The following is a 22,644-nucleotide window of genomic DNA, read 5'->3' as shown; positions in this document are numbered from 1 at the left end:
AAATTTCCTGAGGTTCCAAAGACAAAAATGGATGAGCACAGAACTAAGATCCCTGCCAAATTTCTTGGCTGTCATCAGCCTTTAGGTCAGTGACAGAGTGCCGTTGTGTAGTAGTTAAAGTTTGTAGCGTGCATTTAGAAGGGTGCAGATTGTTCTTGTTTTAGTTGATACAATCACACTGTTTTGTCTGGGGACTCTGAAAAAGAGAAATGGGTTAGAAAATGTTGGTTTCTCATCCTTGGTCCTTCTCACCCTCACAGATACGACCCTTCCATCTGTAGCTGGAATAATACAGCCCCAGCCTTCCCATCTCATGAGATCAGTACTTCATTCATTTCATCCCTGCCCACCTGTAGGTGATAAAGCATAGCATGATTTTCATGTCCTGCTTCACTGATTCTTGTGAAATTAGGTGTTTGAAGATAGGAAGTCATGAAAGGAAGCTGCTTTTTTTAAATAAAGTGCAGTAATTTTCTTAGCAGTGTAGGAAATTGAGGATTTTCTTCATTGAAAATCAATAGAGATTTCAAGAATATCTGTATTTCTGATGTGTAGATTAAAATGACAAAATCTAGAGGGATTACAGAAACACAAGGAGATACAAAAAGTATCTTTAAAGAGCTTTCCTAAGACTGGGCTTGTAAAGAGACTGTTAGTTGACAGAGACCCTCTTCTCACCCATAGTCCCTCTCCTTAGGTTGCAAAGGGCCAGCGTTTCCCCTGTGTGCAGTCCTGGTGCTTCAAGTGAGTTGTGGGGTAGGGCGGTGCACATGGTGCTGCCTTCAGTTTGTCCACCCTAAGTAACCTCTAACAGTCAAGGGGCGAGTGTGTTGTAACGGCATGAACCATGCGCCATGCTCTCCGGGGTGTGTGCCCATCTCAGCTCATCCCAGCTCAGGTGATGGCAGAGCAGAGAGTGGTGGCAAGAGGTCAGCCATGAGTAGCAGGGAGCACCTGTAGTCAGCTGGGACCCAAGAGGCTAGGAGTTCCAGGTGGAAATCCCAGGACTTCCCACAGCTCATTCATTCAGCTAATACTTCTCCAGCACCTGTGATGTGCTGGTGCTTCCTTTGTGAACAGAACCAAATCCTTGTCCTCCTGAAGTTGATGTTCTAGTGGAAATAAGAAATGATACACACAGGAGCAGATCCTGGTCAGGACACATGAGTGCTGTCTATTTTGGAGTGCACAAGGTGAGATCCTTTGGGAAGGAATGTATGATACAGGAAAATGTGGGGGAGAGGATGGCCATATCCCAGGTCGTATTTGGGTCCCTGGGATGCACCTCACCAAGTGTGGGTCCTTGGTTTGCCCAGCAACGAATTCGAGAGCCACAGTTCAGTAAAAGTAGATTTATTCAGAGAGATATATACACCATAGACAGAGTGGGCTGTTTCAGAAGGCAACAGAAAGGCCATGAGGCATGGGGGTTGGGTGCTCCAGTTTAAAGTAAAAGTAGATACACACTCCACAGACAGTGTGTGGGCTGTCTATCTCAGCAGAGAGAGCAACCACGAGGTGTGGGATTGTTAGATTTTATGCACTCAGTATCTTCATATGCTAATAAGTGGGAGGAATATTCCAACTGCTTTGGGAAAGGTGTTGGGATTCCCAGAAATTGGGCCACCACTCACCCTTTGACATTTTATGGTCAGCCTTGAACCTGTCCTGGGACCTGTGGGAGTGCCATTTAACATCCTGCTGTATTTCGGTGAGTGTGTATTGAAGCTCAAGATCTACTGGGAGTTGACTTTTCCACCATCTTGGTGCTAAAGGCTGTGCCATTCCTTTATTGGATTTGCCCGGCCCCTTCCTTCCTTTCTCATGAGGGAGCTCTGGACTGATTGCACAATTGCAGAGCAGGGGACACAGTGGAAAGAACTTCATAAGTGGAAGGTGGAAGGCAGTGTTTTCAGTAGAATTCTCAAGTCAATTACAAAGTAACGGTCTTCTTTTTGCTGGGGGTACATGGTGTCACATGAGGGAACTGTGAGCCTTGGATACTGTAGTGAGTGGGTGGCTCACTGTGTATACTGTGTTGCTTCTTAGGTGGCCCGAGGACAGTTGGCTTATAGGTGACCCATTCCCTCAAGCAGGGGTCTCTTTGGGGATTTTCTGCATGTGAGGGTAACATGGGTCACTTGGGGGGCAGGACCAGCCAGTCACAGCTTGGTCCACAGTCACCTAGTGCCCTCAAGGCTTTCACCCCATGGATGCGTCACCTCCCCCTGGATGGGGACAAGGGCACAAGTGGTGGGGCAGCTTCTCAGTGGTGGAGGCATTGCTCTCCAGACCCAACACTCAACAGCGTGGACCCCTGGTGTTGGCCACAGTCTTGGCTAGATGAGGCTGTTCGGTAGCTGAGCTCATGAGACGTGGGTGCCATGCTTCCATTCTCACCAAGAGCTCTAGTTTCGAAGGTTCTCGTCAGACAGCCACAAATACTCCATAGCCCATAAACAAAGAACAGTCTCCTTCAATCGGGGAAGGGCACACAGAAGGAGAACGGATGATCCCGAGAGCAGGAGAGGACAAATCCGTCCTGCCATCAGGGATCTGACAGACGAGCCAGCTCAGTTCCTCTTACTAGTTGTTTACTTGGAGGATCTGGGGTATTTGGGTGACCTGCAAGTGTCAGGAAATAGTACACGAGGGCTTTGTAGATTTTCTGGTCCGGTGTTTACTCACCCCATTGTAGCTGTCGTGTAAGGAAACAAAACTTGTTGGACAACAGGCCATGGCCTCTGCTCCCTGGTGGAGCCAGGAGATTACAATATTAAGTACGACTGCGGGGGCATCATTTCTATGTTGAGAGGCCAGATGGCCTTACATAACTCTCATGCTGGATGTCTAAGTTGCAGAGGGAAACTGGATTCCATCCAGCTCTCCAGCCAAGGAGGATACCAGAAGTGGCCTCCGCCACCAACTGTGAGCTCTTTGCCTCCACTGACAGCAGCATCTATAGCAAAAAGCTGGGCTGCCACCTGCGTTTCCGTGTAAACATCCGAGTACCCACAGCAATGGCCTCGTGAGGGTTGGTGTGCCCAAGGAAGCGGTGTGTGAGATGGAGGGAGCAGTGCCGGGGTCAGACACCGGGCGGGCAGGCAGGCAGTGACGACATCTGTGCAGCGCAGGGCCCATGGAACTGAGCCAAAGGGAGGCGGGTTTTGGAGCAGGGAACCTGGGCAGTGCCGTGTTATTCGTAAGAAGATCCTGGGCTCTGGATCCACGAAGTCATTGGCTTGATTCCAGACACTAACCTTCATCTTGGGCAAATGTTTGAAGCTTTCTGTGACTCTGTTTCTTGGTGTCCCAAATGGGGACAATAGTAGCAATTACCTCTGAGAGTCAGGAGTGCCTTTATAGTTGTCATTTCATTACGCTCACAGCAGCCCACGAGCACGGTTCTAGGTCCCCCAGTTTACACGTGGCAGACCGGTAACCTTTTAATCAGTAATCACGCAGCTAAGAATGGTCAGAACGAGCATTTGAATTTGATCCCTTTGTCCAGATTATTTCTATTCTCACCCAGTATTACTGGAAAAGTAGTAAACTCAGAAGAAACACTGCTGGGAAGTGGGTGCTTGAAACATGTTTGTCATTGGGGAGTGTTGAGTTCACGTTCCTCACAGCCCATCCGAGGCTCCCTGCATCTCCGGCTGCCCTTGCTGGGGTCTGCAGGGCTCTGGGAAGCTTCTCCTTGATCTCTACCCCAAGGCTCTCTGCTCTCTACAGGTTGATTCTCAACCCTGACTGCTCAGTAGAGCTAATGTCTAAAAACAAAAAAATGGTGGGGAGGGTATGGCTCAGTGGCTGAGCACTTGCTTAGCATGCAAGAGGTCCTGGGTTCAATTCCAAGTACCTCCATTAAAATAAATAAATCTAACTACCCCCCCAAAAAAGGAAAGTATTTAAAAAACAATAAACAGTACAAAGGCCCCACACCAGGCTGGGGCGCACTATGTTTTAAAGGCTCCCAGATGCTTCCCATGTGCAGGACGGTGAGAGCTACCCCTCTACATCTCTTCTCGTGAGCTTGTCCACTCACAACCATTAGCCTCTTGAAGCAGGAAAACTACTTGGCTCAGCCTAGAACTTTCTCCCGATTTCTAGACTTTTATTTGCCTATTGGACATCTCTCCTGGAGCCCACAGGCACCCAGCCAGAACTGAATCAGTTGTCTCCTCTCACGACTTGCTCCTCTTCCTGCCCTTCTTGTTTTAGGAAATGGCACTATAATTTAGGACACTGCCAAAGCCAGAAAGCTGGCCGGCATCTTTGACCTCTTCCTGCCCTTCCATCACATCTGTGGCCAATCCGTCCACCTGCTGAAATGTTTTCTTCTCTCTCCTCCTAGCGGGGCCTCAGCAGGCCTTCACATGAACCTGCCAATAGGTCTCCCTGCCTCTATCTTTTTTCTTTCTAGATCACTTTGCATGTCTCCTTTACCTTGGAGGCACACAGAGTCCTGTGTGATGTGCACCTGTGATCTCTCCACCTGGTTGCCTCACCTGCCTCCCACACCCTGTGCTCACTTCTAGACTATTTGCAGTTCCTGGAAGTGACCTGGCTCTCTTTGGCCTCCCTCCTTTGCATGTGCAGCTCCCCAGGGAGAAATGGCCTTAACATTATAACTTCACCTGATCACTTCTAGGGCATCTCAGAACTCACCACAGTGGTTCCCTCCTCTGGGAGAGCGTTGGCTACAGTTCCGGCTCTCTGCCCCGAGCACCCACTGCTGACTGTTATCCAAGCCGTCTTAACACGCCTCCTCAGCCATCATTTCATGATGAGTCCTGTGCACCTAGGAGCTCCCGGAAGCAGGGACTGTGTCTTTTTTCTCTTTATTCTCAGAGCATGGTAGAGACTCAGGTATAATGGTGGAGGGAACAGTGGTTATTCTGGAATTTCTCTAGAGTTAGGGCCTAGGGGTAACAGTCTGGTTGGAAGAAGGGCTTAGGGGATTTACCCTGAAGCCACATTTTTCAATAAACATTTCATGTTGTTTTTGTCTACTATTTGAAGTTACGAGTCTTAAAACAGATTGACGATTTCTAAAAATTACTTTACCGAAGATTGAGGAAAATGGCAGTTTTCCATATTTAAGAATATTATTTTAATTTTGTGTGACTGGGGTGGTGGAAAATAGAAATGCAAGGGTTACTAAAGCATTGTTATCCCCTTCCCCACCCTCAGGTCCTTTGGACAGAAGAGACAGGGATGTGAGGAGAAGGCTTGGAGGGTGGACCGTGCACTGCTTTTAAATTGTGACAGTTAATTTTACTTTTTTTAATTTTCTTTTTTAATGGAGGTACTGGGGTTGAACCCAGGACCTTGTACATGCTTAGCACGTGCTCTACCACTGAGCTATACCCATCCCCCTGATATTTGTGTTTTTAGTGGGCATAATGTGCTGGTAGCAGGTACTTTAGCATCAGACACAGTCACCTGCGTCTGACCATCACGTTAATACCTTTTCTTGAGCTAGAGAGCTAGTCTGTTTCCAAAAGTTCAATAAATAATCTACATTTTCTTTTTTCTTAAAAAAAGGCATTAACTCATGTTTCTCTTTAGTATCGCCTATAAATAAATGTGATTTTATTAACCGTTTACCAAAGTGTTAAGGGTAATAAATATTAAGTACTGGTTTCTGAAGCATCAGTCATCACTGAAGATCCACATTCTGCTGTTCTCTCTCTCTGTTAGTCACCTTACTTCTGGAGTTCTGGAAGCGGCGCCAGGCAGAACTTGAGTACAAATGGGACACGGTTGAGCAGGAAGAACAAGTCCAGCCAGAATAGGAGGCGCGGTGTCCCCACGTGGAGACAGATGAGATTACCCAGGAAAAGCGGGCGCTGTTTAGATGCACTTTAGTCTGTTTACTTCTGGGCTTGTCAGCCTTGGCTGCATGTTGGAATCACCAGGGGACCTTAAAAAATGTTGGTGCCTGGATTCCATCACTGCTAACTCGGATGGTACTTAGTGGCCTGTGGTGCATTCTGGCATAGGGAAGTTTTTAAAGCTCCTCTGGTTATTCTAATGTGCAGCCAAGTTGAAGGAGCACTGCCTGGAATGGTGTACACAGAAGAGAAGTGTGGTCCTTCATTCATAGTAACAGTAAAAAGGGGGAAAAGAAAAAGTCTGGTATAAGTGTATAAGAAAAGAGGCATTGACTTTTATCCTTTCATAACACCAATAAATAAATGCAAAATATAAATTAGCTGCTATGACATAGATGTAGGAGGAAAGACACATTGGTTTTTATAGTTGACTCCCATTTTTTCACATGTGCCTTCATTATTGCCGCCTCCTTTTCATCGTAGACTAGGTGCCCCTTTGTCTTTAACTAAGTCCCGGTCACTGCTCCCACTTCCGGTTGGGATGTGCACAAAGCAGCATGACTCTCATCCTAAAGTCAGAGAAAGGGTAGGAGAAGCAGGGAAACATTTGTTGAGATGCCATCAGTGTTTGAGCAGTGTTTGAGCTAGGCATTTTATATAATTGGAAATGTAAATTTATTGCTGCCACTCCTGCTGCAAAATTAAAAAAATAAAACTATATATCTTTGTATCAACATTCCAGAGCTATGAAAAGATGATTTTTTGAGTCATCTGTATTATTGCTTCTTTCCATCAGCTGAGATAATTTAGAGCTGATGGTACTTGCAGTCAGCAGCAGCAGGACAGTATGTTGTGAACATGAATAACTCTTGGAAAGAAAATGCTTTTACTAGGAGCATCTGAAAATGTCTCCAACTATAGATTTAATAAATTGAATCACAGATCTACAGAATGTTGGCACTGAAAAGTTCTGGAGGGAGCAGGTAAAACTCCTCTTTTTATAAATGGAAAAAAATGAGGTTCAGCTACCAATAGAAAGTGACATTTGTCTTTTACAATGTAATAAGCTTCTAATAATCCCCATTATGAATATTTCCCATTGTTTACAACTGAAGATGGGGGTCAAAGCATATGTTGGTAAAAGACTGTACATTCAGAGTTGAAAGCTGAAACTTAGACAAAATTAGATGTTCATAATGCTTTTGAGTCCTGAAAAACAAAAACGTATCATATTGGCAGCATACAAAAAATACTGAAGAAAAGTTTTTTGGTCATTTAAACTGCCAATTTTAAATTTAAAATTGCCAGCTAATAAGTTTAAATTTTCATTAGAACATGCTTGTTGAAAAATTGAAGATGAAAACTCATTTCACTTTATCGTACTTCCTTATTTAAAAAATTGCCTAATATTTTTTTGTTTAGTTTTTTAATTGAAGCATTTTACTTTACTTGCGAAAGTATGCTCCATTGTTTAGAGAGGCCAGCGTTGTGGTAGTGAGAGCTTGGGAATGAAGTTGCCTAAATTCATATTTGAACACAGCAGCTTGCTTCCTGAGTGATCTTGGACAACTTAACTTCTCTGTGCCATAGTTTCCTATAAAATAAGAATAAGAGGGTTGCTTCTTCATGACTGTGGCAATGACGGGTCGAAGTAATGTACAGAATCTACTTGGAAGACTTCCTGGCACAGAGGAAGGGCCATGTACTTAGGGACAGCTATTATTATACTATATCTGTTTTTATAATCCAGGTAAACCTTGATTCTTACTGATTTCATCTCTTAAAAATATTCGAAATATAAACTCTAAAATGTAAACTCTAAAACTTCATAGTTGTAGCTAATTAACACATAAAGCTCAACCAAGAAACACACAGTGGAGACCAGTTAGCTGCCGACACCTGTGAAACATTCTGTCCTGCACGGACTCTATGCTGTCACTACCGTCACTTCTGAAATCTAAGGCAAGCTCAGGCCTCGTCAGGTACCCAGACCCCCAAGCTCAGACCATGGCAGGGAAATAGTTTACTGTTCACATATGCATTTTCAAAAAATAGTATTAAAATGAACACTGTACGTATTTTGTTGTTTGTTTGACATCGTTAACAGAAAAGAAAAGAACAAAAAAAAGGAAAAAACCCATGCAATTACAAATAATGAGGCTATGTCTGAAAATTATTTTTTTTAAATTATGTTTAGGATTTATTGACCAATTAGGAGAAAAGTCATTTCATTGGTGTAATCCCTTGATTGACTTAACTTGTTTTTTTAATTAGGAAGAAGAGAGTTTTCCATTTACCACCTGGGGAAAGTTTATACATATAACCCTTTGTGCAAGTGCTCTTTTTCTGGGTAAGAACCTGCCACAGACTTTTTAAAATCTAATGTGAAATCCTGAGAAAACTGAAAATCAAGCTGGGAACTATGAAGTCTCATAGAGAAAACTTTTTCCAGAGAACATCTGAGCCAATGCAGGGCGCCACTCTGGAGGTTCCACAGTCTCTTCTGCTCACAGTGCTTCCCCCTATTCTTTTCACCTCATTTGTTCAAATCAGATCAGTGGTTTAGGATTCTCCAGGGTCTGATTAAGAGACCAGATGGAGGCATTAAGATTTCTAAAATTTTCCAAGAGTAACAACCAAGGTAAAATGTCTAAGAATAACCTAAGAAAAGGATAGTAGGAACTATCAAAAAATAAAAGTAAAAACTACTGAAAGATATAAAAGATGCTTTAATCACATGATTCTAGATTAAAAGATCATATCTCCAAAATATCAGAAGTTATAAAATTGATTTGGGGTTTATTGTGAATAAAATCATATTAGTAATATAATAATTAATAAGATAATGAGACTTTTAGTAGTTCAAGAATAGCCAGATTAGAAAATAGGACAGGAAGTCCAGATATGGGCTCTGATATCAATAATAATTTAATATAAGAGATGGAAGGCATTACAAATCAGGGAGATAAATAAAGGTTATTCAGTGAATGGAACACTCGTTAGCTACTTGGGGGGAAAAGAAAAGATTGAAATCATACAGTGAACCATATATTGTGATAAATTCCAGAAACATTTAAAAAGTAACACAATTAGAAAAAAACTAGAAATAAATATGGATGTTTACACAAACTCTAGATGAACAGTAAGTTTCTGAGGAAAGTATACAAAGATTTCCATGCATCAGAAGCATCCTAATTTTAAACAAAACACCAGAGGATGTTATTTGTTTACAAATCCAACAAGGGGCTAATTCCTTCAATACATAGAGAGTTCAGATCACTTCAAAGGTAACATCAAAAAATCTCAGGAGCATAGAAGGCAGAGAAAAGGAACACACATTCACAAAGGAAAAATAGATGTCACACTCCAATGGTAATTCACTCAGTGCACATCAAAATGAAGTAGTTTTCCACCTCTCAAGTGACACAGCTCTGTTTATGAGGATGAAATGCCAGTGATCACCAATCCCATGCCTAGGTTACTGGATATTTTTTGTGAAGTATGGTTGATTTACAATGCTGTGTTAATTTCTGGTGTACTCCTCAAGCCTTCTTAGAAAGCAGTCTGGCAGTTGATATCAAGAGTCAAAAATATTCCTATGCTTTAATCCACTAATTCAGCTTTGAAAAACTTTTAATCAGGAAGTATTTCAAAATGGCAGGGAAAAGTCAGTATGGATGCAAGTCACAGACATACTTTTATATGTATATATATATATATAAAATCTCAGCCAAAATATTCTTCCAAACGTTCACAAAGTAGAATAGTTTGCAGCCATGAAAAAGTGTGTCCATGAAAATATTTTATGACATGTCAAAGTGTTACACTTACGATAGGCTTGAGAATAAAATTAATATATAAAATGATTTGTAATATACAAACAATGTACCCTTCTGAAGGAATTATGTCTATAGGTAGAAGCATTTTCTTATTTTATTTTTTATTCATTTTCAGAGTTGGAGTCCTTTCATTGTAGGTGACAAAATCAATTTCCAATGTGTTTAAACAACACCCAAAAATGGGGATGCATGGGATTTATTGGTTCCTGTAAATGAAAACCTCAGATCTGAGGTCTGGCTTCAGTCAAGGAGAGATACTGTAGCCCAGATGATGTCAAGGGCTGGTCTTGTCCTGTCTTCATTCTGTGTCCAATGATGTCTCAGCATGCTGCTTCTAGGCACTCAGCATCCCAGATCATCCATCCAAACCAAGAGAGGTCTCTTTGGCAGCTTCCTCTCTTGATAGAGGAAGCTTATCATTCACATGGGCACAAGCACGTATCTCCTCACATAATAGTGGCTCTTACTGGGTTATTTGCCAATTCTCCAATCATGTGCGAGGCCAATACAATGAGGGGTATTATTTGTCTTAAACCAACTGAGATCTACCTCTGGTGCTTCAGAAAGAGTGGGTTAATCGAGCTTAAATCACAGGACTAAAAACAAAAGGGAGGTTATTTATCCTAAAGCAAATTCTGGGCCCTCTTCTAAGACTGGGGACAGATCCAGGACAACAGTTCTGTCCAGTACTGAGTACTTTCAAATTTTCTTTAATGAGCAAATGTTAAAATTATGATCAGAAAAGATGATAAATAAGAAGAAACTTGAGGAAGGAGAATGGAAAGCTTTCCTGTTTCATAAGAAATATTGAACCCATTAAGTGCTTGGAAGAAAAATGGAAATGTGTCAAGTTTGTAAAAGTTCTGAAATGAATTACAATTGATTTCACAGACCATGTAGTAGACAGTGCTCTACAGTTAGTGTGTCTTTGGGCTCTTTGAGTATTTCAGTTCTTTCACTTAATAGTTGCTTCATTTGGGGCAAATTGCATCATCTCCATGTGGCTCTATTTCCTCATCTGTAAAAGAGATATAATATTACCTTCCCAACAGGGTGATTGTGAGGATTTAGAAAAATAGATGTGTGCTGAAGCAATAGTAAGCATTTAAAGAATCTTAACTATTAAGATTACTTAATACATAATTAAAAAATTATTATGCAGACTTTTTAAAAATGCATAGTATTTAAATAGCCTATATGTGCTGTACAAGAGAGGAAGGCTTAATATACCTTGTATAATACATTTTTCACAGCCTTAACTAATTTTCACATTTAATCACACACACACCAAAAAGTTATTCCTTTCACAATCATGAAGACTTACTGTGAAGAAAAGGATGATGAAAGAGAGTAGAGGAGAAAATAAAATGCTTTCTCTACAAACTGATGGCTTAAAAACTAAGAAAAACACCTTTTTAAGACTTTGGTCACCATATTCATAGCTAATACTTAGGTAGAGTTTTTCACATGCCTGTGGTTAATGTTCTAATTGTTTTCACAATTAGTAAATCATTGACTCATCACAATAGTCCTATAAATTGCTATTATTATCCCCCCATTATATGGGTGAGGAGATTGAAGCCCCTAGAAGTTAAGAAATTTGCACAAGGCCCCACAGCTAGCATCGGAGCTGGGATCCAGATGCAGGAGTGTGGCTCCAGGAGGGGCTTGTAAACACTCCATCTGCTCTCCCCTGCAGGTGCAAGCCAGCCTCCCGCTGTTACTGTAAATAACATGATGTGGTTCACCTAGTCTTGAAATTCACATTCTTTGTAGCTTTCTCTCTGGGGCAGCCATCAGGAGCAGCCAGGGACCCTGAGTACATGCTTCTGGACTATGACCAAGAAGGTAGATGGAAGGAAAACAGTTTAAAAATGGGACCTTTAATGTGCATTCTTCAGTGGGCAGAAAAATACCTGCCTAGTGAGGAACTGAAGCCTTACCAGCCACGTGCAAATTATGCTTCAGACACTCCCGTTGCCCTTGAGTCCACACAGTCAGAACTACAATGGATCAGGGACATGAATCTTGTGCAAATGCAGGGAGTAGGAGTACCTGCCATTTTAAGATCTCAAGGAGTATGAAAAGCATGTGAAGCTTTCATCAGCAGAGACCTGCTGTCACTTCCACTATTTCCCTCAGGGCATGTCCACAGCTTCACTGGTCCTATTCAGAATGAAGATGACAGCTAGCACCTGCTGACCCCTGAATCAGTGATAGGTTCTCCCTTGAAAGGAAGCATATCCCCTTCATGGGTTACAACTAGTTCATAACCTAAGTAATTCTATAGATGTAGAAGGGATACTTTCATTGGTTCTGCTATCACAGACTTGTCTCCAAAAGAACATGCCACCAGTTACTCCATTTTCAGCCATTTAAAGATATACTTAACAGGCTTCCTTCTTTAGTGCAGTTTTAGGTTTACAGAAAAATTCACAGAAAGTGGAGTTCCCATATATTCCTTATGCCCTGCACACAGCTGCTCCTGCTGTCAGCATGTTACATTAGTGGATGCACTCATTCTTTTTGACATCCTTCATTCCTCCTCCCCTAAAATTTAACATGCCTGATATTCACGTCTCTTGTGGCATTTACATGCGATTTACATCACTTCTCAGGTTTATGTGAGGTTTACAGCACGTGCATGTTGTCTGTTTAAGCGTAGATTGGGGGCAAGTTTTCTGTGTAAAAATACGATCATTAGTGAGCCTTATGCTGCTGGGCTTTTGGGTTGTCAGGTCCTGTTGACCATTGCTTCAGTTATTGGGATCATTGTCTACGGACTTTCAGTGTTCATTGTATTTTCAGCAGAACTTCCCAAGAACCTGAATGGAAGAGACCCAATCCAGAAGTACCTGACTGTGCAGGTGGGCCACGCCCATCACTGCTTCCCTCATCAGTTTTAACATCATCGTGACCCTGAACGCCATATATGAGAAAGTGGCAATCAAGATGACTGAGTCTGTTAAGCTCCTTCTGCAGCTGAGGTCATTTCTACACCAGTTTTAGAACCAGGTCAAAACAGAGACTTTATCTTTTAGGCACTTCAATTCCAGTACATTACAGTCTTTAGAAAACTTCAAGTGTAAACGTATTTTCTCTAGCCTATATGAGAAGTGAATTAGCTGCAGCTATGCATTAGTAAAAGGGACAAAGAAAGCTTTAGAATGTCCAAGCTCTGTGTAAATATGTCAGTGCTTAATAATAATTTCAATTACATTAGATCATGTACCCTATTGTTGAAAGTAAATAGTCTCTCTATTGCAAATAAGTGGAAGAGGGTCGTGGTTCCAGTGGCAGATTTGCTTGTGCGTTACGGAGAGGACAAGTAATCACACTGTTATGTGTCCTCCCCCCATGCTGTTCCTGTTAGTGTAGCTCCATTCTCATCAGCTGTGGCTTCTATAACAAATGTTTCTTCTCTCTGGCTTGTATCCCAGCCAGCGGCTTAGCGGCCCTAGTTAACTGCTTCCCACACACTGCATGTGGCTGGGTCGTTCTCCCAGTTGTCTGCTCAGTGGTCATCTTCTGAAAACACTAAGACCAATTCAAATTTTGAACTAGGAGGATGTTTTATGTTCCCCAAATGCTTCTAGCAAGTTGCCCCGTGTTTTGTTTGTTTTCTTCAATAGTCCTACCTTCCTGCCGTTCAGGGAGACAAGAGAATTTCACTTAGCAGGATGTTTAGAAGTAGCTTTCTTTCAACTTACACCTGACAGAGGACAGTTCTTGCCCATTGGATACTGTTGTGCTTATAAATTTTAAGGAACGGGTGACTTTGTTTTTTTTTTTGCCTTGTGTGATATTGCATTCATAGTGGGAGAAACTCTTACAACAGTGTGTACAGTTGGAATTAACATAGTAGCTATTTTAAGGAATTCAAAACAGCTTATATGAAAAAAGTGTGAATTGTGTATATATATATATATATATACATATTTAGCGTGTTAACTCATGTGTCCGTGGCTTTGATTATGGTCTCAAAGCTGTTCACAGTTTTACAGACTTAACTTTTCTTTATTCTAGCTGCAGAGATCCCAAGGACCAGACTGACTGTGGGAACAACCTAGCCATGAAGGTGTTCTTCTTCCAGTTTGTCAACTACTACTCCTCGTGTTTCTACATCACATTCTTTAAGGGCAGATTTGTGACTTATCCTGGAGATCTGGTGTATTGGCTGTGAAAATACAGAAATGAAGACGTGTGAATACAGCTTTGTGTTCGGACAGTCTAACCTGTTTCATGTTTTCTCTTAGTTGCCCAATGAAGAGTGTCTTTACTCTCTGTTCCTTAGATTTTTTTAGGCATAAAATAATGACTTTATTTCATGTTAGAGCTATCTAAAATTTAAATGAGATTTTCTTTCTAATATTCCAGTGTGACCCAGGTGGCTGTCTCCTTGAACTGATGATGCAGCTGACAATAATCATGGGAGGACAGTCCATCTGGAATAACATACAAGAGGTGTTACTTCCGTGAGTACTAAGTCATGTGATCTTGGGGTGAGAACGGCCCACCCATCCAAGTAATTTTCCTGCATGCCCATCTCTAAAACAGGGGAGACTCTCTGCTTATTAAAGCTCTCCAGATAAGATGATCCAGCCAACAGTGTAAACATACCTCCTGTTTAATAATTATGTTTAAATTCCTTCCTTTTTATGTTTAAATTAAATCCTCAAGTGCTATAGTTTCTGCTTATTAGCCCATCACTGGGGACTGACTGATCAGAGCCCGTTGAGAGATGGCCCTTTTTGGGGCCGTGAACTAAGTTTTCCCACAACTTCCCGCAACTTTCTCCTCCTTTTATACATGCATTTAAAAATCCATAACAGGAATTTGTTGAGTGCCTAGTATGTGTTAGTCACTGTATTAAATGTTGTACATATATGTGTGTGTGTGTGTGTACAATTTAATCACCCAAACAATCCTTATTCTTATCTTCCTTTTCAAATGAAGATCCTGTGGCTTAAAGAGGGTAAATGATTTGCCCAAGTTCTCATTGCCAATAAGAGACCACTGTGGGACTCAGATGTAAGACCCTATCTCATGGAATTCATGTTCTTCTAAGAACAGAGACTCTCTTGGTGTCCTAAGGCACAGGGCTACATAATGTTTTAAGAGACACTTGTCTAAAATAATAACTACAGAGGTTTTGACTTACTGTTCTCTTCCTAAAAATGAGAAAAGCAGATGTTAGCAAAGGTCACACTGTCCTTTGGATTTTCACATAAGCCCTATCCCATATCAAAGTGGACAGTCCAGTGTTATCTGCAATTTCTGAACATTTCAAGGAGCTTAGTGTATTCACTTTCTGTTGTAACAAGTATCCCCAAATGACATGGTAGTAGGAAGAAAAAAGAAATAGTCTCCACTAAACAACACAAATTTAACCTTGTAGGGTTCTTGAACGCAGGAGCCTGCTGAAGTCAAAATATTGGCACGGCTGTTTCTGAAGGCCTCAGGGGAAACTGTATCTTTGACTTTTCTGGCTTCCAGAGGCCACCTACGTCTCTTGGCCTGTGACCTCTTTTCCTTCTCTCAAGGTCAGCATGGTTGTGTGCCTCTGACTCTGATCCTGTGGTCAAATCTCCTCTCCTCTCTCCCCTCTTCTGTCTCCCTCTTCCTACTTTAATGACCCTGGTGATTACAATGGGCTCACCTCTATAATCCAGCTCGTCTCTCTTAGAGAAGGCTGGTTAGCAACGTTAACCGCATCTGAAATCATAGACCCCCTTTGCAAGGGAAACTGACCTCTTCCTATTTTCTGGTGATAAGGACATAGACATATTGGGGGGGAACATTTTTCTGCCCACCACACTAAGCTTTTTAAGATAATTTCTGGCTTTGAGTTTCTGTCCTCATGAAACTGTTGATCTCTCTTCTGTCTTGCCTTCCACAAAATCATTCTGCTCCTGGCCAACCTAACTGCATTGCTCACCACTCTCTGTGGTGTCCCCCAAAACCAATTACACAAGCAATTCTTACTGTTGTTTGGAGCATGGAGGAGAAACTCAAACAACTTGAATTTTGAAATAAAAACCTCCATCATTTTAAAATCTTCCATGCCACTATAAAAAAAATTATTTTTTAACTTCATTTTTTAATTTTTAAACTATTTTAAACTTTGTAACTTTTTTTAAACTTTACTTTTTTTCTTATCATCCTTCATTGTAAGCTCCAGAAACCTGCTATTCTGCCCACCGCATCCAAGTTCCCTTTCACTGTTTCTCCTCCCTTCCCTAACTTTCCTTCACTCTCCCTTATTACCAATTTTCTGTCCATTCTCTTTATAGGGCAGTTAAATTATTTTTTCTTTCCTTCTTTCTGTTTTTGCAGAGTGAACACATTTGTGTGTCAGTGTGTCCTTCCACATTTCTTCACAAGGTCTTCATCTTTCAGCTTCAGGATGGATTACTGTGGTCTGTCTCTAAACAAAGGCATTTCCCTTGTCCCCCAGCTCACCATGCCCCTCAAAAAAAAGATTCTGATCTTTGCTGTGAAATGAATCTTTTTTTTCCCTACTGTGCAGTAGACAACTCTTACCCTGAGCTCACAGTCAGATTTCTCCAGAGGAGTAAAAGTAGCTCATGTGCAAATAATACTACTTTTCTCTGTGAAAAGAAATAGATCAGATAGAGGAAATACTTAACTCAGATTACTCAAAAGCATTTCCTGAAGGAAATAGGTTAATTATTTAACACTAAATTTTGTTGAATCTGGTTATCAGTGAGCTATTTTTACCAATCAAGAAGGATATATTTCCTAAATTGGTACTGAGCAATTCATGTGAAATGAAACTTGCTCACATTAACTAGTTTAAAGTAAAGGATGCATTATAGTATCTGTGGTCTGTTTATACCTTCGCTTAAGTAAGCACATTGTTGTAGGTTCCAGTGAGCTGAACTTTGCCTACATGTATTTCTACTCTGGGCTAAAATATTTAGGGAAAATATTTTGAATTATGTTTCCCTTTTTTGAATACCAGAAATTCTGAATGGTAGCCAAGTTCGAGGGTGGCTTGTGTTTTCCTCACTGCCTCTTCTCTTTGTATAAGGTGCCAGTTTCCTTCTTAATTTTTCATATAAAATCCTAACATACTAAAGATCTATCAATTACTCTTGCTGCCCCAAAACTATACCCATCCTCAAAAATACATAGGAAGGGAAAAGAAAACTTATCAAAGTTAGTGACTATTTTCATGCTATTTAAATATGTCTAAAGGAACATAATGAAATGAATTTTACCATATCTCACCTGCCTCCACCCCCCAATCCCATGTGGGTTTGTTGAGTAGGATTCTGGGAGCAAATGAAGAAGGACAGTGATGCCGTGATCCAGGCTCTCTCTGGGGTCTCCCCAGCACTTGGATCGGCACTTGGTATAAAGTAGGTCTCAGTCCGAGCCAGCTGAGTGAGTGAGTGACTCACAGGCATCGAATGAGTAACATCAGTGAATTAACAGCATTCTTTGTAGGACTCAGAGAATAAGCTGAGTGCCCTATGGCCTTCCCAGCCTCACGTACTATTTTGATGTTGGGGTCATTTCTGGGAATGTTATTCTGTACTTGACAAAAGTCTAGTACAATTCCAGGGTTAAGTAACTTGCCCTAGGGAAATTTTATGATAAAATATTAAGAAAAATGGTTAAATGCCCAACATGACATAGCACTGTCCTTTGGTGTTTAGATAATGTATGGCTGTAATTTTCTTACTTTATATGCTTTCTACATTTTCCACCGTGTGTACGCACTACTATATAGTAAGAAAATGCAAATATTTAAAAGAGAAAATCTCTCTTCTCCAGATATGATTTGGTTAGAGGATGAGTCAGATAGATATATTAAGAGAATCTTAAATACATGTGTCCATAATTCACTCTTTAAATCCAGGAACAGGAAACTCAGGAATGAAATAGATTAAGAGAATCAAAGATACTTGTATTCAAGATTAGCAAGTAGGAGTGTCCTCAAAAGAAAAGGTGATTATCTATAATTCAGGGATTAAATGTGATAATGAACGTACAAAGACAACATGAAGTAGAAAATGCCACGTGGGAAGCACTGAGTAAAGGGCAATTTACCATGATTATGCCAATATGTGTGGTCAATTCCCAAGCAAATTATTGTGTAACCCCTGCTAGAGGGAGAAAGCTTCCAGCCTTGGCTGAAGAGTGGGGAGGATCCAGTGTCTGTATTTTTTAAAATGTCTACAGGTGTTTCTCATGTGCAAATTGGTATCCCTGCATGAGAACCATAAACCAACAGAAAACCCAAAAGACCGAGGACAATGATGGGTTGCCGACAGCCCAAGCTTTTCTGCCACAGAAGAGTGGTTCCAGTCAGGAAGACTGAGCAAGAGGCTCAGAGTCTTAGCTAAGGACAAGCAAGTCGGGACTTCTAATACGACCTAATGTCATCGACGGGGGAGGGCAGTTCAGCACAAGAAGGGAGCACCAGGTGAGTTAACATGGAAGTTACATCCTGGATCCAAGCCGTGATGGATTTGGGTCCCGGAGGGTTAAAGCCCTGCTTCCGTTGGGCATGGACCGCATTCCACAAGAGGCTGAGACAGGAATTATGAGGCAGAGAAAAATTCCCCCAGGGGACTCCCGAGTCTGGGTGCCTGGAAGGGTGATGGACGAGCGCGGTCCCAGCTCCACCCGCACCGCAGGGCTCCGAGTGGCTGTGGAGCTGTGCGCTCCCGGCCGGACCTCAGACCTGACTGCAGTGCTCCGGGCTGCGGCCTGGGGAGCGGCGTCAGGAGCAGGCTGTCCCCGTCATTCTCGTAGGTGCTGCAGTGACCCCCACCCCGGTGGCCACGGCGTTCCCAAGCCAAGGGTCTAAGTGACTTCAACCTTATTTACAGGTGACCACAGCTGGTTAGCCTGTGCTGCTCAAAAAGAAGATCCCATATGGGGTTTTGATGTGTTAGGGGGTTTGCTAATACCTGGCCTGCTTTGAATCGTTTCATCTTGACAGCAGCCTGGGCAGTCGAAGTTTCACCTCCCAATTTTATTTCAACATTTTTTGTTGAAAGTATAGTTGGTGTACAATATTGTGTTAATTCTTGGTATACAGCATAGTGATTCACATATACATACATATATATATATATATATATTCCTTGTCATATACTTTTCCACTATAGGCTATTAAAAGTTATTGAATGTAGTTCCCTGTGCTATACAGTAGGATCTTGTTTGAAACAAAAATTACTAAACAAAGTAACAAAGGAAGCAGACTAAACCTATCCATGTATACGGCACAGTTGAGTTTATCTCAGGATTTAAATGTGGTTTTGAGCTCCAGGATCTCTTTATCAACTTATCATATGTAAAGTGCCTGTGGAACACTTCTCAGAAAAATGTTTAAAAATCATAAGATTTAGAGAATAAAGAAGGAAGATAATTATACTGAAAAGCAGGTATCAAAATATAGAAATGGGCATTTGTGATACAGTAATATCTGAATTATTGGAAGGACGTGTTGAATAAGAGGATCCAGTGGTGGGTCTACTGACCGCAACATTCTGCCACAGCAGTGAGTGTAAATCAACTTCTGAGATCTGCAACAATTGCATTTTGAATGTAAATAAAGTTAAATAACAAATAAGCCATGAAGTGTGGATTCAGATTCAGGGGTATCTCGAGTCCATATCCCCACCCCCTCACAGAGCTCCCTGCTCTTCCCCTAATGTCATTGAAAGAATTGGGGAAAGTTTGTGAAGCGAAGGGCATGTTCCATTGCAAAGAAATCTCGTAGCAACCCTGGGAGCATGGCCAGGGAAAGGTTAACGCTGAGATCAGAGGCAGTGGGAAACCTAGCAGGGGCAGCTCTTTACAAGTCACATCATATACTCTGTGTGTGTCCACGTGTGTGTGCATACAGACGTGTGGGCATGTATGATGTATACACCTGCCTTTCGTGTGAAGCCGCCTCACTGTCCAAATTTGAAATCCATCCAAACGTGCAGTGCAGTCAGCCGAAGCTCCGCCAGATGCTAAGTTGTCTGTTGTTGCTCTGTCTCTTCTGCTGAACTCCACGAGTAAACCACGCGCCAGCTGTTGCTTTCAGGAACAACAGCTCTGTAGTCTACAGGTCCATGCCTTGTTTCACTGCCAACTCCGAATTCCTTTCAGGACAAATTGCCATTTGAAAAAGGGGGAAGCATTCAGTTGTCCCACAAGCCTCTGAGTGAGGAAAAAATTTAACCTTAGAGACAGCTCTGTGGGACAACATCCAGAAGGGTGCAGAGCACTGGGCTGCGAGTCGAGGCTGTTTCTTTCAAGCTCTGCACTGAATTTGAGGTGGCATGTCACTTCTTTGGCCCTTGATTTGTTCAGCTTAAATTAGGGTCTTGGACCTGTTCGATCCAACGTTAGAGTATCACTTTTCTGCTCAGTGATCCTCCATGGTTCCACAATTCCTTCAGAGGGAAAAATGCCCACATCCTCACGGCAGCCTCTAAGGCTCCACCCCCCAAAACCACCACTTATTTCCTATTCACTCTGGCCCACACCAGCCTCCATGCTGTCTGTCCAGCGTGAGGGACCTCAAGGCCTGTGATCACTGTTCCCTCTGCCCACCCCTTTGCCTCCGTCTTTGCCTTATTCAAAGGTCACTTGCCCCATCCACACTCCTCCCTACCACACATTCCTCGCCCTCCTTTATTTTCCTCTGCAGCACTTATCACCAGCTCACCGACCCTGTATTTCTTTCTTTTACTTATTTTCTCTGACAATTTACAGACTGGAAATGCCATGGTGGATAATAGCAGAGAAATGGGGGAAAAAACAAATGAGGGTAGGTATCTTCTAAAAGCTAAAGTGCCCACCTGAAAAGGAGGTAGGAGATAAAGTAGTAGTAGTCGTTACAATTTTGGTAAACACAAGGTACGTAGTCAGGACTAGTTTTCACAATACTTGAGTGTAGGTAGGCAGCAATAAAAAGAAATTTATCCTGAAAACAAGAAATTAAATTCTTGGGAAGATGATGTGTTCAGCTTGAAATGTCAGTAATACTTTTATGACCTTGGTCTGATAATATCTTGCCTTATAATTTGATCTGTTTGACAGCTGGGTCATGAATCTAATGATGCCACAGTTTCGGGAGCAGAACAGACCACCCCACGATGGGAATGGGACAACCATCTGTATCCAACGGGCAAACTGGGGTTATTTTATGAATACCCTGAAATGAGTAAGTCATCAGTGGGGATTTCTGTGCTGTCGGTTATACTAGAATATGCTTTGGGTCTCAGAAGCATCGGTTACCGAGCCAAACAAAGACCTAGCATACCGAAACGGAGCCCGCTTTTCTCAATTAGATGCAATTATGCAGTCAGGCTTTCAAATAGGTTGCCTGTGTATATCTTTGTCAATATTTATGTTGTACAAAGCTGAAGGTTTACTGCCAAGGAATGAAATGGAATACTCATTCAGGTAATTCTCCATCATTGATTCTCAGATCCTTCTGGTCATGTCGTCTAAGGATGAACTCAGAACCGTTACTAGATGTGACTCAGCACGGGCTGCAGCCCGTGTGGCACAGCTGTTGGCTGATATCCTTCTAAACAGAGTCATGTGAGCCGCCAGCCTGTGCAGAAAGCCCGCAAGAGCATCCTGCCTCATGGCAGCAAGGGTCACAGGGTCACCCCTTCCACACCTCACACCTGCCTTTGACATTTTTCCTATTTCTTCTGGCCGATGGTTTCAGCCTGGTTCCTTGAGTCACCTCATGGCACATCACTGGCTTGAATTCAGGATGAATTTGCTGATCTGGAGTATTGGTAGAACACAGATCCCCTCCTTCTCCAATGTCTTTGTCCATTTCTGTAAATTTGCTTGGCCTTTGTTTCTCTTTGTTTGAACTTGGTTTTGAGCTCTCGGTTGCCTTTAAATTGTTGCATCTCAAAATAGATTTCCATAGGAAACTTCATCTTTTCTATTATGCATGGCGCACTTTTATCTACTAGAAGGCTGATGATGTGCACGTTTTGTATCTGAGACCTTTGAGCTCACCACTGCCTTGAATTACTTTTTTTTTTTAAGCTTAGGAGACAGGAAAGTATTTTTGTCAATAGGCTTTGCATTTATGCATGCCGGTTCATGTCTGCAAGACACCCCATTGGGCTTCCTGTTTATAAGTCTACAGAAAGAGGGAGTTTTCTTTTTCCTAAATTACATGCTATATATATAATAATTGCTTTTAAAATATATAATATACATAGAAACGCATCTGATTCCCTCGGTGAATGAAAGGTCATTTTGTGGCATCTTCAGTCAGCTATGCTTTGTGGCCTGGTGTCTGATTTGAGTTTCATCTTTGCTTTTGTTGTGCTTAGTGACCAGGTTCGATTAAGGGTGCAGCTCCTGTCCCTGGTGTAGAAATTATGTTCGTTTTTTCTGCTTATTTTCAAAAGGACTTTAATCCAATGACCTGTTATTCCAAAATGAGTCATAATTGTAAATATTTCTTATTGGGGCTATTATCAGCATTAATAATAACAACAACATTTCTGAGGGCAGCATATGCATTTGGTATTTTAACACACACGAAAAAAGCCCTTGGAAAATAGTTATTGTTCTAGTTAAGTCAAATAAAGGTCATTGAAAGGAAAAGTTGTCACGCTTTTGGGAGAAATGGATAGGACTTTTTAGAACTTTATAGTCTCATTAAAATACTAATTAAATAATTCAGCCTAACTCTACCCTACATAACAGGATGGGAGTAACAGCTATTCTAGAGAGATTTTTCAGATTTATTCATTTTCTTATTATCTAAATAATCCCTAATGAATTAGAAAATTCGATCCATTTCTGAGAGTAGGCAGTATGTTATTCTGTATTCAACGCTGGAGTGAAACTTATTTTGTGTTCTTTTCGTTCATGGGAGATAGAATTTCCAAGTGCTTTTTGAATTATTTTTGTTCCTCTAAAATAAAGTGCCTTTGGAGGTGATCTCCTGA

At 41.6% G+C, this 22,644-nt stretch overlaps 1 protein-coding gene and 1 long non-coding RNA gene across 29 annotated transcripts in view; one reads left to right on the top strand and one right to left on the bottom strand.

Moving 5' to 3' along the window:
* Positions 1–22,644, top strand: part of LOC116661728 (anoctamin-6-like) — a 408,020-nt gene that overhangs the window by 45,256 nt on the left and 340,120 nt on the right. For 5 of the 28 annotated variants that reach the window (XR_004317633.1, XR_004317634.1, XR_004317639.1 and 2 more), the window contains 3 exons: positions 12,488–13,882; positions 14,057–18,134; positions 20,753–20,876. The exons of 12 other annotated variants lie outside the window; for them this stretch is intronic. Coding sequence is in view for 1 of the 16 variants with exons in the window: in XM_032474246.1 (XP_032330137.1) it covers positions 14,057–14,154; positions 17,891–18,029 (237 nt within the window). In the remaining 15 variants the exon portion in view is untranslated. Of the gene's footprint in view, positions 1–5,706; positions 7,112–8,114; positions 8,191–12,487; positions 13,883–14,056; positions 18,697–20,752; positions 20,877–22,644 lie in introns of those variants that run through there. 11 more of the 28 variants (XR_004317638.1, XR_004317629.1, XR_004317631.1 and 8 more) reach the window with 9 other exon arrangements.
* The window catches only part of LOC116661745, a 224,774-nt gene that overhangs the window by 77,487 nt on the left and 124,643 nt on the right, over positions 1–22,644 (bottom strand). The window lies entirely within an intron of this gene.

The sequence above is a fragment of the Camelus ferus genome, chromosome 36 (assembly GCF_009834535.1).
Source record: "Camelus ferus isolate YT-003-E chromosome 36, BCGSAC_Cfer_1.0, whole genome shotgun sequence".
Lineage (NCBI taxonomy): Eukaryota > Metazoa > Chordata > Mammalia > Artiodactyla > Camelidae > Camelus > Camelus ferus.
Note: the sequence above shows the minus strand (reverse complement) of the source record. Positions and strands in the feature narration are given on the sequence as shown.